This window comes from Euleptes europaea, chromosome 12, assembly GCF_029931775.1.
Source record: "Euleptes europaea isolate rEulEur1 chromosome 12, rEulEur1.hap1, whole genome shotgun sequence".
Classification (NCBI taxonomy): Eukaryota; Metazoa; Chordata; class Lepidosauria; order Squamata; family Sphaerodactylidae; genus Euleptes; species Euleptes europaea.
Genome location: NC_079323.1, coordinates 28,122,889 through 28,140,857, shown reverse-complemented (window position 1 = coordinate 28,140,857; position 17,969 = coordinate 28,122,889). Strand labels below are relative to the sequence as shown.

Here is a 17,969-nt window from a genome sequence, read left to right as displayed (position 1 = left end):
ACTCGTTACAAGAACCCCCAAGTTTGTTAAAGATTGGGACAGGGGGTCAAATTTTATTGGCCTCCATTTTTTCCTCCATTTGGGAGCGAATAAAATAGAACCCCCTGACCCAATCTTTAACAAACTTGGGGGTCCTTGTAGGAGAGTCACCAGCAGCTATGCTGCAAATGTGGTGCCTCTACTTTTAAAGAACCTCCCCCCCCCCTGAATCCCGGAATGTTTTCCCATAGAGTGTAATGGAGCCAAAAAATTCATGATATCTGAAAAAAAGACCTGTCCAAAAAAGCCCATACTAATCTGGTGGTTCAGCATTTTTCAGAAATACTGAAAAAAATCAGATCTAATATTCCTGAATCCGAAAAAACACTAAAAGAATTTGGGGGGGGGGGTGCACACCCCTAAAGGAGACCCTCCCAACCCTCAGCTCAATCTTTATGGCAATGTAGTTAGCAAATATTGTGGCATAGTTAGGCATCAGAGCTGTATGCATTCAATGGTTCTGTGCAAATACAGACTATGGTATAAAATGAAGAAGACTATGGTATTAAAGAACAACTAAGTTTCTAGCCCCTATGTAAGCATATTGTAAGTTTATACTGAGGATGTGTTTGAAAATGATTAAGCAATGCCTGGTGAACAAGGCCTCTAAAACCAGAGGGATTGCTGAATGAGATTTCCAGCAGCTGAGAATTGGGGCTTGCAAGCCTCGCTGCCCCTTTTCATGCTCAGATCAATCAGAATCCTTTGTGTAGCATAAACAAAGTGGTGCAAATGAGTTCAATCAGAATCATTTAGAAAAGGCACAGAAGCAAGCTCTTCTTGGGCTTTTGAACTTCTTAAAAGCACAAAGGAGACAAAGCCCTCCTATCTATCTGCTTTCAGCTATTGGCTGTAAAAAATGTAAACTGTAGAATTCACTCTTTTCTCCAAATTGGATAAAGATGAGGTTAAGATCTGGGCTTCTATATACAGTATGCACATATGTGTTGTTAGGTCACAGCCAAATTCTGTTGATGCCAGAAAGAAGCTTTCAAGGCAAGTGAGAAGCAGAGGTGGTTTTCCAGTGCCTTCCTCTGCCTAGGCTTCCTTGGTGGTCCCCAATCCAAGTACCAGCCCTGCTAAGCTTCCAGGATCTAATGAGAGCAAGCTATACCACGCCGTTGGCCTTCCCCTTATATGCTGTACACTTGTAAAATTTTCTTCCTTTTAATAGTAGCTCTCCTGGCTCTGTCCACTCAGAGCTTCTGAGGCATCACCTTATGTCTTTCCTGGGGAATAGTTGGTTGTTCCTTACATCAGGGAAACAGTACTACTATTTCCTTTTTGCACTATTTCCCTCCTCCTATACCTGTTGCTGGCCATCTGAACCAGACATGAAGACAGTGCTTTGAGGAAGGCTTGTTTTCGGTTTCTTATCCATTTTCATTTCCTTCCTCCTACCTCAGGCAGAACAGATACAGCCAGCGGCCAAGAAACTGGAACTGCTCTCTTGGGTTCTCTCCCTACCATGATGAAGCACACTGCCTGTAGAAGGATGTCGACTGTTGGGGGGATGGACACCTATTGGTAGTACTCTTGGAGTTTGTCCACTTTCACTAGGAAACCAGAACTGATGAAGGAATGAGACATTAGTTCTTTGTTGTTGAATTATCTGTTGGCCAGATATGGTGTGTGTGTGTGTGTGTGTGTGTGTGTGTGCGTGCGTGCACACACACACACACACGCAAAAGCATACCCCCAGTGGTGATGAGCATTAACACAAATTCATGATCAAATCGATCTTCAGTCCTCTAGTCATCCAGTAAAATGAAAAGATTGCTTCTTGTCATTCAGGGTTGAAATGAAACTTTTCTTAGTGGAGTAGTAGGATGCATGCCATAGTACTTATATGTACAGTGAACATCATTTGTAACTATATTGTGTGTGTGAAATGCTTATTTATTGACACACAATATGCATAGGGAAAATTTGTCACATGAAAATGGTGTGAAAATATGGGTTCAGTTCCTACAAAAGAGAAGCAAAACTGATAAGGGGATGTTTTAATCAAGCCAACAATCTTGCAAAATTCAATTGTACCCCTCAACAGAACTCAACTAAATTGTCACTTAGAACTGTTTTCCTGTTGGACAGGTTTGGATGCTAGCATTGGCTATTTTACAGTGCCATTGTATGCAGAATTAGACCCTTTTCAGTTCTTTATTGGATTTCAGTGGACTAAATTTGCTTACAATTGCATTGTTAATCACTTGAATTGACATTGGCTTGTCCTATGATATATACTGGCTTTATTGTAATTAAGTGATGTTGTTATTAAGTGATGGAATAGCATGCAACAGGCAGTAACACCAGCACCCAAAACTACCTTCCTCCAAATGTCAAGGGGCACAGGGAGTTTAACCTGCAAAATGTTGTTGTTATTCTGTTTCCCCACAGCTTTGCAGAACAGTTATGACTTTTGTCATCTGACTTTGCAATTAAGCCTAACAGATCAGTCTTCAGAGAATTCCACCAACAACTGAATGCAGAGTAATGAGTCTCCAGACCAAGAGGGGTCCAAAGACATGTATTATGATTCCACTCCTATAGTTTGTTCCTGAGCAATGCCTATGTGGGATATCACCTGAGGAATACTGATGAGAGGATTGTGGCTATTCTGTTCCTTTATGGGTCTATTGGTTCAATCTGGCCTTTATTCATTCCACTTCTCAAATGCCAGATTAATTTAGAAAATTTGTAAAATTAATTCTGGAATGAGAAGGATCATGCTCAATTTGGCATGGTTGACAGTTCTACCAGTTCGTTTGCGCACCCATACACACACCCGTGTACATCACTGATGTTCATGTGCACATTGATAAAAATGCTATACTAAAACAAGTAATCTTGACCATGGCATCAATATTTTGATGGGCAGCTGATGACAGCATAAAGATTTGCGTGTTTTGCCGAAGTGCTGCTGAGCATTGATAGAAAGGCACATCAAAAGTAATTTGAAGGAAACGAGCCTAACATCACATCAAGGTTTTCTTTTTGCTGCAGCATTTGACAAAACCCACAACTACACATCCCCATTCATAAAATGTACAAGGCACATTGTGATGCAATCGTACACATAAGAACATCATGACTGCTTGATTACCATGTTTATCAATGCACTCATGTACAATGCTATTGTAGAGAAAGAGAGGCCAAAATGAATGGAAAGGATGGGAAATTGTGGCCAACTGGATGCAGAGAGCTTTGTACGACACTGAGAAATAACAAACGGAAAACGTAATTCCTTATGAGATGCAGCTTTGGAAGAAAGAGCCGACAATTGGGAATTCTAAAATCCAAGGAGGAATTTGAGTGGAGGGAATTTCAGAAGCATCTCTGCTAAGAAACATGAATTACGAGCTCCAGAATATTGGGGGGGGGCAGGTATTCAATAAGACCCCTCTCAACCTGGAAAAGATATGGACTGCAAACAAAGAATGCTCTTATGATGTCACTGACCAGTTCCATTTTTATCCCACCTTTCATACAAGAAGTGCGAGTGGCAGGCATGGTCCTCCCCTCCTGCATTTTATTCTCACATCAGCCTTGTGAGGTAGGTGAGGCTGGGAGCAAGCGACTGGCCCAAAGTCACCCAGCAAGCTCTACAGCTGAGTGAGGATTTGAACTCAATGTCCAGGTCCCAGTCTAGCCAATACACGTCACTGGCTCTCCAGTAGAAAAGAGCAAGTGTCCAGTAACACCTTAAAGACTAACACAATTTCTGGCAGGGTGGGAGCTTTCCAGTTCTTGAGTGATTCTCTGTGCAAAGGGCACCGGGTGATTCTTTGGGGGGGCAGCCCCCTCCCCCGTTCCAGTTCTTGGGACCAAGCAAATGTCGTCCCCTGCTGTCTACTCTGACTATGTATGTTATTCGGAAGTCCTTCGCGAAAACGACTGGAAAAATAGCAAACCGGTAACAAAACGGTAGACAAGCCGATTCTCCTTTTATACGAATAAAAGTCTTTTTTTTATTGAATTTGTTTAGACAATTAGAAAGAACAAAGGAAGAGGAGGAAACAGTCTCATAAACAGTAGAACCCAAAAAGAGCTTTCCGAGCACTGGCGTGTAGGGCAGCTATAGGCAGCGTCCCTTGAAAACGTCTCTTACGTTTCTTGTTGTTAGAAAAGCAGAAAGAGAGAGAGAGTTACTTTGTTTTCTATTTTCACATTACGGTTTTAAAAGCCACTCTTCCCCCCCCCCCTCCGGCCCCCAACCTCCAACTACTGAACGGAGAAAACCGGCAGCGAGCACATGAGGAGAGAGATTGCTCCCTGGGAAATGTGTATAAATACGGCAGCCATCTGTCTGCCTGGTGTGCTCAGAAGTCGATAAAGCAAGTTGTGTGTGTCCTGCATGAGGGGGGAGGAGGGACTCTTGGGTGTGGGTGTGGGGAGGGGGGAATTGAAAATTTTCTAAAGCAAAGAAGGCACAGAATCTCAGCTAAGCTTCCATCCCAGGGCAACCCAAGGGGGCACTCTCTCTGGAGGTGGTGAGGGAAGGCCCAGGCGGGTGAGCTTTCCCCTGATGGCCTCCCTGCCCGTTTGGAAGAGAAGGGAAGTCGGGGCAAGGCAGAGTGGGAGCGGAAGAGCGCTCGTGGCTGATCTCTAGGAACCCCATTTACAGTGCATGTCGGAAGGTGGAGAGGCGCCTGCGAAACAAGCCGCCTCGTTCGTAGCGCCGGGGTTAGATCGGAAAGACGTCTTTTGTCAGTGCAGAAGGAAAGCCTGTTCAGTGCTTCTGAGGGGAGTGTTTTCCCTTTAAGGAGATCAGTGTGTCAGCATTACAAATGAGGCAGGTGTGGACGGCGGGACGCCCTGAAGTGTCCCTTGGCTCTGCCTCCTCGAGGTATTAGGAAATGGCCCCCCCGGCTCTGAATCCCCCTCCGGGGCATGAAAGACCCTTGTCGGTTTCTAAACCCTCCGCTTCGATTAAGGCTAGTTGAATGGCAAGAGTCGGAACCTGTCAAGCCACGTGGGCAGGTGAGATGTGAGGGTGATTGGGGCCTCGCGCCAGCCTGCCGATGTGGGATGCCGCTAAGAACTGGCCAGGCCACAAGGGGGATGAATAAGGGGGGCCAATGCAGCCATGAGCCATCCCTGGGCTGCTCCTTGCTCGCTTGCTCTTTTCCCCTCCCCCCCACTACTAAAAAATAAACCGGAAGAGGGACGGATCGATATGATGCCTCCATGTGAACATTCCTCAAAAGCCTGGCCAGCCCCATCGGCCCTGTAGGGAGACCCTGCCATGCAAACAGCCCAAGCATCAAAGCCCAGCTCTGGGGAAGGGAAGTCACGCGTCCGGGGAAACACAGCAGCCCGCTAAGCAAGGGAGGCTTCGGCCATCCATCCCGCATCATTCCTCAGACTCCTCCTCTCAACAACGGCAACAGCAGCAGCCATGTTCTGGCACCAAGCAGATCGATGGGGCAGGGTGGGGGGACGGAACAATGCCGGGGTGACAGCGGTGTCCATGGAGGTGACGAAGGGTGCAAGGAAGCATCCAGAAAACAAGTGCAGGGAGAACATCCAGTTGGGGGGAGCAAAGAGAGGGGAGAGAGAGACCAAAAGAAGAAATAAAGAGACAAACATAATTCTCCAGCCAATTCCCAACCCCCATCCCCCAGTCCTCTTCTTGCTTGGGCCTGATTTGTGATTATCTCTCTGCCTTGTCCCTTTTGGGCAGCAGCTCACCACTTGCTCCCATTTCAACATTGGTTGGGAGCCGACTGGTAGACATGCCAAGGTAAGGCTGTTGAGTCCTCTCCTCTAAAGGCCCATCCATCGACAAGAAGGCTCCGCAGACCTTGCCTCGCCTCACCTTGCCCGCCTTCCTTGTGGCCACCTTCCCGACTTCTCGTTAGGCAGAGCTTGGCAAGCAAGTGTGGCATTATCCCCCTGTGATGTCTTGAGTTGCCCCCTTTCCCCCTGGCCTTGGCACATCCAGCTATAGCTGAGGAGCCCCCTGAGATCATGAGAGTAGGGCAGCAAGGGAAGGACCATCACACCAGTGAGATGTACTTGGTAGGGGGTGCTAGACAGCACGGAGGAGAGGTTTGATCTTCTCCTTTGATGCATTTCAGGCAGGAAGAGGAGAGTCTCTTGTTTGGATCAGGTCTCCACCACCACTCAGTGCAACAGGTTCTCATTTCCCTTAGAGCCATGTCTACACCAAAGAGCCTGCTCGGCTCTGAGCGGGCACCATGACGGGCACTGCCCCTATCCTCTCCAGCGTTGCCTGGCTCACAGCATAGGAGCGTGTGTGCTGGGGTCTTGGCTTTCGGCTCACTGAGCCATTGCTCCTGGACATCTCCTGAGGAGAGGGGGCGGTGTTGGTTGTCACCACCAATGTCTTGGGTGGAGGCGGGGTTGGGTGGCCTCCGTTGGCATAGATGGGGCGGGCGTTGGTGCTCCCAGAGCGGGAAAAGGACTGGCGCACGTCATTGTTGAGGCGAGCGAAGGAGTCTGTGGCATGGTTGGCTTTGGGATCATTCCAGTACCGGCTGTTATAGGTGTTGGATGAGGTGAGGGTGTCATTCTCTGATGAGGAAGCATCGCCGTGGAATGCTTTTGTGGACGAAGAGCATTTGGGTGGCAGATCATCCTCCCTAAAGGAAGCCAAAGGAGATGGTCAGGATTGCAGTGGCACCCCTCTCTTAATACCATCATCCCCAGCATGTTCACAAACACACCCTTACATCTTCCTGGTGGAGTATGAGGAGAAAAAAAAGCAATGATAATCCCATCACACACCACTTTGGCCCAATGATGTGAAGGAGAAAAAGTCAAGAAGAAAAGACCATACCAGAATGCTCAAGCAAGCTGGAAGATAAATATACTAGCCATGCACTTTGAAGTATCCATAAGTACCAAGTTAGTTGCTGAGTAACAGAAAGAATGTTTTTAACACATACCCTACTTAGCTAAGAGGTTAAAATAAGCTCATCAGCTGTATTAACGTTTTGCTAGCAAATATTTAGGCAAGAAAAACTGTTTAGTGTGGGACAAACAATTTAGTGGGATTCTTGAAAAGATTTAAGAAAATGACTTAAGGGTCTTGAAAGAGGAAGTGGACGGCATTGCCTGATTGGTTCTCATTTGGTGCATTGTTGAGTTGTTAATCAATAACTGGATAAGTTTTACTCTTCTGCAGTGAAGTAATTTTGCTTATATAAGATGTAAGTTTTGCTTTGTTCAAGGGTCAGCATCTTGAACAAACATAGGGAGTAGAAAAGAGCACGAGTCCAGTAGCACCTTAAAGACTAACAAAAATATTTTCTGGCAGGGTATGAGCTTTCGTGAGCCACAGCTCACTTCTTCAGAGACAGAAGGCTCATACCCTGCCAGAAAATATTTTTGTTAGTCTTTAAGGTGCTACTAGACTCTTGCTCTTTTCTACTACTGCAGACAGATTAACATGGCTACCCACTGTGAATTATAAACATAGGGATGTATGCTTTCCTTGGTCTTGATCAATCAAATAAAGACCTATGCTTCTAAGAAGGTATTTCTCTGTGATTTGCCTCCTTTGAACCCCTTTGTTTGAACCCAATTTTTTTCTCCATCAGATGTCACTGCCTTCCTTTGCACAAGTCCTACTTTCATGTTTGGTGTCCCCATATCCTAGCATCATGCTACCACAGCTAAGATTTGTGAGAACTAAACAAAGGCTGCTCCGATCCCACCTCACTCCTGATAATGTCTGAAACCATAAAACTTAAATAAGACCCATCTCTAAAAACACCTCTCTTCATCTCTTCTCTGCAGCCTCCACAAAACGAGCAACAAAATAAGTACACTGAGGGTCAGAGTCCTCTAAGAGGAACTGAACCTTTTGCTTCAAAGTTGCTCGAGAAGATGTGGACCATTTATTAAAACATGGTATAATCCATTTTAGCCAAGTTCTTCTGCGGCTGCTTCTTTATTTTATTGTTCTATGGCATGCATTGGTTTTTGTTGTTGTTGTTTGTTTAATTTATAGATTGCTTGGTTTAATGTATAAATGCTATTTTTGTTTAATGTTGTTCAAAGTTTAACCACTTAGAGACAACTTGGAAAAAATTGTATATGAATATGTATTGTAGGTAACTAACTAATGCAAGAATCGGGTATGATTGTACGCTGGCATCTAATTCTTATTAGGGAAGAGGAGCTCCCCTTAGAACCTATAGCTCAGTGCAATAGAACAGGAAGCTAGTTGGGATCTGACTGTGTGAAAGAGAGATCCCTCCCTTGTGGTTTTCTTGGCTAAAAAAACTTCTGAAAGGTGGTGGGGGACTCTTGCAAGTGGCTTGAGCTACTGCCCTTCTCTTGCAACTTAATATTTTGCTCAAGAGAGCAAAAGGGAGTATTTTAGTCTGTTAAAGCAAAAAAAAAAACAAAAAAAAACAGTATTTATGTAGCACCTTAAAGACTAACAGAATTATATTCTGGCACAAGCATTTGTGGGCTAGAGCCCCCTTCTTCAGATGCAATGAGAGAATCCACTCATTGCATCTGAAGAAGGGAGCTCTAGTTCCTGACAGATTATGCTGGAATAAAATTCTGTTAGTCTTTAAAGTGTCACAGGACTCCTGATTAATTTGACCTGTGTCATGTGGCATCCTTGCTATGAGATTGTGTGTATGTGTATGTGTGTGTGTGTGTGTGTGTGTGTGTGTGAGAGAGAGAGAGAGAGAGAGAGAGAGAGAGAGAGAGAGAGAGAGAGAGAGAGAGAGAGAGAGAGAGAGAGAGAGAGAGAGAGAGAGAGAGAGAGAGAGAGAGAGAGAGAGAGAGAGAGAGAGAGAGAGAGAGAGAGGAAGAAGAAGAAGAAAAAGAGTTGGTTTTTATATGCTGACTTTCTTTACCACTAAAGGAAGAAACAAACCAGCTTACAATCACCTTCCCCTCCCCACAACAGACACCATGTGAGGTAGGTGGGGCTGAGAGAACTCTAAGAGAGCTGTGACTAGCCCAAGGTCACCCAGCTGACTTCATGTGGAGGAGTGGGGAATCAAACCCAGTTCTCCAGAGTAGAGTCCACCGCTCCTAACCACCACTCTTAACCACTACACCTTATGTCTTCTCAAACCTTATCTCATTGGGAATCTCTTCCTCCTCTTCCTCCTTGTGTTTGTTTTTCCAATAAAAGAGTGTCACGGCCACCAAGACAATGCAGATCACAAGCACCACTGCTCCAGCAGCTGCAGCTCCAGCGATCAGGCCGATGCTCCGTGGATGAGCTGCATAAAACATGGAATACATGAGAGGTCTGAATGAGGAGAAAGCATGGCATGAGTTCACAAAGCCCCTACATGTTTTTAGCAGCGTGAGAGACAATAGGCTTGTCTAGGTTGGTCTCTACCTATCACTCCATCAAGCTTCCTCAGCCACCATTCAGGCCAGGACCTCTAAAGAGATCTGGGCAGAAGCAGTTTTGGAATCAAGTCAGGAACCTCTTTGCTACAGACTGTGCAGCCCTTTCCAAAAATAACATCTGATGACAAAAATATTTTCACTTAAGAATTAGAATGTGCGCAAAATGTAGCCTAGTGCATCCAAGGGATGCTCTCAGGATGAACTAGGATGTTGCTGAGGCCATTGATGAAATGAGAAACCAGCATTTACCACAATCACTTGTCACATTGGAGGTCTATGGGCACGCACACACTACAGTGCATCACAGAATCCATTCTGGTTTCTGCAACCTACTCTGGAACTTGGCATAGTGGAATAGTACCACGCACTCCAGGTTTGCTCAAAAAGGCTGAACGTGAAGAGGCTTTTAGTCATGGACGTGGTGATGGGAAGGTAAAATGACCAACCCTTTGCCACATCGAAGTCCACCTGGGGGTGGCCTCAGACTATTCTGGACCACCACTTTTCATGTTCTGCACCCTCGAGACTTTTCTTCCTCACAGGAAGGAGGATATAAGCCCCCATTTTATAGCTCCTAGATTTCATACAAACTCATGGTTACCTTTTTTAACCTCATTTTGTTGCTGCTGTTAATGATTCCTTTTCATTCTGTTTAATGCCTTCTATACATTGTGCGCCTGCTGCATGGTATGTACAAAGTAACAAGTGGGACCGTGCAAGGATTTGCGGGAGGCATCTTATTACCCACTCTCACCCTATTTCCTATTTCCTTTTCCTATAAGCTCCCATACCCTCTCCTTTTTCCTGCTTCCTTCTCTCCTTGCCACCCAATAGCCAACCTACATTTATCTGCTCTTCTGTCTTAAGCTTTCCCTCTGCTCCCTCAGCAACCTCTACCTAGGAAAACTATGGTGCAGTTCTGTGGTGCTGGCAACTGGGCAAGGCTGACTTGCAGGGTAGGGACCCTTGATGGAGTTGTGGGGGGCACCTCAGTTTCCCCTGTATCCCCCACCCTGCTCTGTTTGCTTTTTCCTTCCTCCTGGCAACCCCCATATCCTCTCCCCTTTCCCTGCATCATTCTCTTCTGCTCAGCCATTCACCAACCTACCTTTTATCTGCCTCCCATCTTCACCTATATTGGTTATTTCCGTGTTACTCAGTTTATTAAATTTGTTTTGCTCATTACCTGTGGGTCCACGAGCAGAAAGGACAGAAATAAAGGGAAATAAAGGAAAGCCAACCTGGAGTGGAGCTCCAGCATGTAGGAGATTTACCTCCACCCCACCCTGCAAGGGATTCCTGATCTAGATCACCCAAACCTGAGAGTTGCTGTCTGCCCCACTGGGGGGAAAGTGGCAAGTACCTGGATCCCTTCTCCATACATGGCTGTTTTTAGCAATTAGCAACAAAAGTCGTGCCTTTCTGTCCCTAAGCAAGTGATACAACTTCCCATAATTGTGCAATGAATAAAATAAGTCAGCAATAGAAGGGGGGCTTGGCCAACCTACAGCTCCAGCAGAAAGCAATAATGCTTTCCTTGCATCCTGCTTGTGCATTAATATCTGGCAGGCATTGAGAAATAGATGTGGAAATGATTTAATGGAACAAAGGCTTGCTTCGGGGATCACACACCAACCATGGCTTTTTATACTGATAGTTTGTGAAAGTAGAATTTAGCTCCCAAACTATCACTCAAATTCTGGTTTGCCTCTACAAATACTGGTTGCTTTTCCTTGTCTCTGTTGCCTGGGAGGGTGTCATTAGAGAATGAGCCAAGACCAAACCAGGACTCCTGCATGCAGAAATCATGCAAAACCATAGTTAAGGCTTCCTGTGGTTAATCAATTAACAGTTAGATTCTGGCTTCAGATCCTGGTTTCACAGAATCATAGAATCACAGAATTGGAAGGGACCACCAGGGTCATCTAGTCCAACCTCCTGCACAATGCAGGAAATTCACAACTACCTCCCCCCACACACACACCCAGTGACCCCGACTCCACGCCCAGAAGATGGCAAAAAAACCATCCTCCAGGATTCCTGGCCAATCTGCCCTGGAGGAAAATTCTTCCTGACCCCAAAGTGTTGATGGCCACTATCCTGGGCATGCAAAAAAGGGCTATGAGAGCCACACACTGATGCAAACCTTCCTGCCCTCCCTCTCATGATCTGCCTAAGGTCATAGAATCAGCATTGCTGACAAATGGCCATCTAGCCTCTGCTTAAAAACCTCCAGGGAAGGAGCGCTTACCACCTCCTGAGGAAGACTGTTCCACCGAGGAACCGCTCTGTTGGAAAGTTCTTCCTAATGCTTAGCTGGAAACTCTTTTCATTTAATTTCAACCCACTGGTTCTGGTCCGACCTTTTGGGGCAGCAGGAAACAACTCAGCACCATCATCTATATGACAGCCCTTCAAGTACTTGAAGATGGTTATCATATCATCTCTGTCTTCTCCTCTCCAGGCTAAACATACCCAGTTCCTTCAACCTTTCCTCAGAGGACTTGGTCTTCAGACCCCTCACCATCTTTGTTGCCCTCCTCTGCACATGTTCCAGCTTGTCTACATCCTTCTGAAATTGTAGTGCCCCAAACTGAACACAATACTCTAGGTGAGGTCTAACCAGAACAGAGTAAAGCGATACCATCACTTCGCGTGATCTGGACACTATGCTTCTGTTGATACAGCCCAAGATCGCATTTGCCTTTTTAGCTTTTGGACCCCTAGATCCTTTTTGCACACACTACTGCTAAGACAAGTCTCCCATATCTCATAATTACGCATTTGATTTTTCCTACCTAAATTTGATTTTTCCTATCTACCTTATCTCTGTTGAAATGCATTTTATTAGTTTTAGACCAATTCTCCAGCCTGTCAGGATCATCCTGTATCCTGGCTCTGTCTTCTACCATATTTGCTACCCCTCCCAATTTAGAATCGTCTACAAATTTAATAAGCATCCCCTCTTCATCCAAATTATTTATAAAGATGTTAAACAACACAGGGCCCAGGACATATCCCTGAGGCACTCCACTAGTCACTCCTCTCCAAGTGGATGAACATTAATTAATGGAGCTGCACCATTCAGGGTTAAACCATGGTTTTGTGCCATGCCTGGACCAAGCTACAGCCCCTCACTGAAACGGACTTACGTGTGATCACTTGAACTTCAAGAAAACAGGTGCTGCTTCCAATGACGTTAGAAGCCACACACTGGTAACGCCCTGATGACATGGCACTGATATTGCGAAGAATGACTGTACCCTGAACTTGGTCTAGATGGAAAGGAAGGGAAAGGTCTCAATTAAACCAGGAAGAAAAAGAAATAACCACCAGCCCACCACAACCTTAAAAAGACAAGTCTTGCATAGTGTAAATTCTGCTACAAGACTCTCAGGAGACAAAAAGCATCCAACACAGATATGGTTAAGGTTTAAGGAGCTTTCAGTGGACATTTTCTTCTTAAATGTTTTTTAATGCATGTGAAAGCTTAGGACTGAGCAAACAAGACAAGCAAACCAGCAAGGTCTTTGACAGTCTAATTGTAACTCTAACAAGGAGTGAACATAGGTTGTGCTCAGGCCCAACAGTGAATGGCAGCTTTGCCGCATCTCTTTTCAAGTCCAGATTTCTCAGTCGGAGGCCAATATTTTGCCTCGATATCCATGATCGGCTCTCAGAAATTGCTGCCATGGTCCTAGCAAAATATCCAGCCATGCTTTCGTTTTGGAGACTGCTAGGGCGGTCATCACGAGATAGATTCATCCATGAGCTGAAATTCACTCAATTCACTTTGCAAGTCACCTCCAGAATCCATAAACTCGTCCTGATTTGGAGACTCCATGGCATCGGCAGCCAAGGTGAGAGAGAAATATGCTTCAGACTGTTTCTTCCTTAAGTAGTTTGTCATTCACAGTACTTTATTCCACTTTTGTTTATCTTCACCAGGTGAGAGAGAGGTTAGAACCTCCTATCTCTCTCACCATCCATTATGTACAACAACTAGGGATGGCAGAGAATGAGATTTGCATACCCACCTGGCTGTCCTGCTCCTCATTGCTGCCGCTTCCCTGGCCCTACAATCCAGTGATAAAACTACACTGCAGTTCTACTGTGATGTGCTCTAAAACATCATACTTGGGACCTGACTTGGCCAAAAAGATTAGCAAGGCCACTAGAGGGCACCACAAACCCTGTAGGCTCAAATGCAAGAAAGGCCGTGGTATTTTATTTGGGTTTTTTCACATTGATCATAACTATGTTTAATGTCTTCCTCCCCGCTCTGACCCCATGGTTAGGGTTAGGGTGTCTTCAGCCAACACAAATAATCGGGCAGCAGTTTGGGGGGTGAGCCCAGAACTGAAAAAGCTGCCTGATATCAAATTAGACCATTGGTCCCTCTCACTCAGTACTAGTACCTTCGATCGGGAGTGGCTTCCCAAGATGTCTGGTGGAGAAGCAAATTTTCCTGCACCACATTCTTTAACTGGAGTTGCCAGGGATCGATCCTGGGGCTTTTAGAATAATAGAATCATAGAATTGAAAGGGTCCATAAAGGCCATCTAGTCCAACCCCCTGCTTAATGCAGGATCAGCCTAGAGCATGCCTGACAAGTGCTTGTCCAGCCTCTACTTTAAAGACTGCCAGTGAGGGGGAGCTCACCACTTCCCCAGGTAGCTGATTCCGCTGTCGAACAACTCTTACTGTAAAAAAATGTTTTCCTAATATCCAGCCGGTACCTTTCTGTCCGCAATTTAAACACATGCAAAGGGTTTAAACCCGCAATTTAAACGCATGCAAAGCAAGTATCCTACCACAGAGTTGCAGCCTGTTCCCCTAGCGAGCATGGGGAGTGGGGGGTGGAGCAAGAGGGAAGCCTGCAGCAGTCACCTTGTGTTGCTGTTGGAGGCAGCTTAGGAGCGGTGTCCAGTCTCTCCCAGTAGTACGTCGGCCGAGGGATGCCCTCTTCGGAACTGCAGGTCAGTGTGATGTCACTGCCTATGTTTAAAGAGCCCTGAATTCTGCAGACCGGGGCAGAGGGAGGGACTGCAATGGGAGAAGAGGGAGAAAGAACGGCCAAGTCAGGAGCTATGTTCAAGAACTGCTTTTCCCAGAAGAAGAGTTGGTTTTTATATGCCGACTTTCTCTACTACTTAAGGGAGAATCAAACTGACTTACAATCACCTTCCCTTCCCCTCCCCACAACAGACACCCTGTGAGGTAGGTGGGGCTGAGAGAGTGTGACTAGCCCAAGGTCACCCAGCTGGCTTCATGTGTAGGAGTGGGGAAACAAACCTAGTTCACCAGATTAGCCTCCACCGCTCATGCGGAGGAGTGGGGAATCAGAGTCCACCACTCCAAACCACTATACCACAGTTTAAAAAAATGAAGAAACAGGCTGAGAGAGGAAAGCTGCAGATGGCTCCAAACTCAGAGGGAAGCAACAGGCAACAGGCAAGGTCGCCTAAGGCTTGCCTCGCCAGTGAGCAAACTCAGTCATAACTGCCGGCTTAATTGTGGGCATTTCTCCCGATTGCCCTCCTTGGAGAAGAACAACGTCTACAGCTCCCCACTAGTTTACATAATAAAGACATCACTAAAACTTTTAGCTTCAAGTAAAGTGTAGATGACTGGGGAAGGCACTGGCAAACCACCCCGTAAAACAAAGTCGGCCTAGTAAACGTCGGGATGTGACGTCACCCCATGGGTCAGGAATGACCCGGTGTTTGCAAAGGGACCTTTACCTTTTTAAAACTTTTAGCATCGAGCAAAATTCTGGTATCCGGATAAGGACTGGAAGTTTAATGTTAGCTCCTATGCAAGAAGATAGCACTGCTGATTGGTAGGTATTATGCCCTTGGATGCACCAAACACAATTTTAAAAAATGGTTAGGGATAAGAATGGACCATAGAGAGCTACGTTCTCTTGTTTCCTTTTTTTTATACACCCCTTTTCTGCAAAGATACTCTGATCTCTAGGATTCTGCTTCCCTGGAATTCAACTTCCCTGTACTTCTATGTTTGTGCTTTCAAGTCACAGCTGACTTATGGTAACTCCAGCAAGAAGTTTCCCAGGCAAGTAAGAAGAAGAGGTTGTTTGCCATTGCCTTCCTCTGCAGAGTCTTCCTTGGTGGCCTCCCATCCAACCCATTTAGTTGCCGAGATTTGATGAAGGCTATGGTATACCATTCCAAACACAGAGACCCAATATTACTAAAAGTTTGTTATTTCTAGAGTTGCCAGCTCTGGGTTTGAAAATACCTGGAGATTTTGAGGGCCCAAGTTGCAAGGAAGAGAAATAAAATGGTCTCCCGTATGACTGTAGCAATCAAGGTGTTTGGACTATCCCTATACCAAATGTCTCCCCACCCCCAGTGTGGCCTTAAACAGCCAGGAGGTTGGAAGGCATTTTCAATTGGAGAAATGGCAAGGGGGGGAGGAAGGATTCACTACTATCTCTTTCCCACTTCTCCAATCTATAGGAGGTCCTTCTATGACAGCAGTTTTCAAGCTAAATCACCGATCCAGAATATTAGGGCTGTCAAAAAAAAAAAAATTCGGTACAGTTCGGATTCGGCCGAATTTGACCCTTGTGGGGTCGGTACGGTCCGAAGTCCGAACTCCCCCGCTTCGGATCCCCGGTAATTCGGGGGGATCCGGAGTTCGGGGGAAAATTCGGCCGAAGCGCGCCTTCAGGGATTCCCTGAAGGCGCGCGGGGGCCCTTTAAACTGATCTGAGCCTCCCAGCTGGGAGGCGCAGATGAGTTTAAAGGGCAGCCCGCCCCCCTTCAGCGGGCTCCGCTGGAGAGGCGCGGGCTGTCATTTAAACTCATCTGAGCCTCCCGGGCGGGAGGCTCAGATGACTTTAAATGACAGCCGCGCCTCTGCAGCGGAGCCCGCTGGAGAGGCGCGGCTGCCCTTTAAACTCATTTGCGCCTCCCGGCCGGGAGGCACAGATGAGTTTAAAGGACAGCCCGCCTCCCTTCAGCGGGCTCCCGTGAAGGGGGGGGTTGTCCTTTAAACTCATCTGTGCCTCCCGGCCGGGAGGCACAGATGAGTTTAAAGGACAGCCCGCCTCCCTTCAGCGGGCTCCCGTGAAGGGGGGGGGGGGTTGTCCTTTAAACTCATCTGTGCCTCCCGGCCGGGAGGCACAGATGAGTTTAAAGGACAGCCCGCCTCCCTTCAGCGGGCTGCCGTGAAGGGGGGGGGGTTGTCCTTTAAACTCATCTGTGCCTCCCGGCCGGGAGGCACAGATGAGTTTAAAGGACAGCCCGCCTCCCTTCAGCGGGCTCCCGTGAAGGGGGGGGGGTTTGTCCTTTAAACTCATCTGTGCCTCCCGGCCGGGAGGCACAGATGAGTTTAAAGGACAGCCCGCCTCCCTTCAGCGGGCTCCCGTGAAGGGGGGGGGGGTTGTCCTTTAAACTCATCTGTGCCTCCCGGCCGGGAGGCACAGATGAGTTTAAAGGACAGCCCGCCTCCCTTCAGCGGGCTGCCGTGAAGGGGGGGGGGGTTGTCCTTTAAACTCATCTGTGCCTCCCGGCCGGGAGGCACAGATGAGTTTAAAGGACAGCCCGCCTCCCTTCAGCGGGCTCCCGTGAAGGGGGGGGGGGTTGTCCTTTAAACTCATCTGTGCCTCCCGGCCGGGAGGCACAGATGAGTTTAAAGGACAGCCCGCCTCCCTTCAGCGGGCTGCCGTGAAGGGGGGGGGGTTGTCCTTTAAACTCATCTGTGCCTCCCGGCCGGGAGGCACAGATGAGTTTAAAGGACAGCCCGCCTCCCTTCAGCGGGCTCCCGTGAAGGGGGGGGGGGTTTGTCCTTTAAACTCATCTGTGCCTCCCGGCCGGGAGGCACAGATGAGTTTAAAGGACAGCCCGCCTCCCTTCAGCGGGCTCCCGTGAAGGGGGGGGGGTTGTCCTTTAAACTCATCTGTGCCTCCCGGCCGGGAGGCACAGATGAGTTTAAAGGACAGCCCGCCTCCCTTCAGCGGGCTCCCGTGAAGGGGGGGGGTTGTCCTTTAAACTCATCTGTGCCTCCCGGCCGGGAGGCACAGATGAGTTTAAAGGACAGCCCGCCTCCCTTCAGCGGGCTGCCGTGAAGGGGGGGGGTTGTCCTTTAAACTCATCTGTGCCTCCCGGCCGGGAGGCACAGATGAGTTTAAAGGACAGCCCGCCTCCCTTCAGCGGGCTGCCGTGAAGGGGGGGGGTTGTCCTTTAAACTCATCTGTGCCTCCCGGCCGGGAGGCACAGATGAGTTTAAAGGACAGCCCGCCTCCCTTCAGCGGGCTCCCGTGAAGGGGGGGGGGTTGTCCTTTAAACTCATCTGTGCCTCCCGGCCGGGAGGCACAGATGAGTTTAAAGGACAGCCCGCCTCCCTTCAGTGGGCTGCCGTGAAGGGGGGGGGTTGTCCTTTAAACTCATCTGTGCCTCCCGGCCGGGAGGCACAGATGAGTTTAAAGGACAGCCCGCCTCCCTTCAGCGGGCTCCCGTGAAGGGGGGGGGGGTTGTCCTTTAAACTCATCTGTGCCTCCCGGCCGGGAGGCACAGATGAGTTTAAAGGACAGCCCGCCTCCCTTCAGC

General features: G+C 47.5%; 1 protein-coding gene across 1 annotated transcript in view; it reads right to left on the bottom strand.

Moving 5' to 3' along the window:
- Positions 1-6,087: 6,087 nt before the first annotated feature.
- IGSF11 (immunoglobulin superfamily member 11) overlaps positions 6,088-17,969 on the bottom strand; it is a 227,992-nt gene continuing 216,110 nt past the window's right edge. The window contains exons 4-7 of the mRNA XM_056858390.1: positions 14,284-14,439; positions 12,546-12,668; positions 9,107-9,257; positions 6,088-6,644 (exon numbers count right to left, since the gene is read on the bottom strand). Of these exons, the coding sequence (XP_056714368.1) occupies positions 6,203-6,644; positions 9,107-9,257; positions 12,546-12,668; positions 14,284-14,439 (872 nt within the window). The 3' untranslated portion in view covers positions 6,088-6,202. The remainder of the gene's footprint in view (positions 6,645-9,106; positions 9,258-12,545; positions 12,669-14,283; positions 14,440-17,969) is intronic.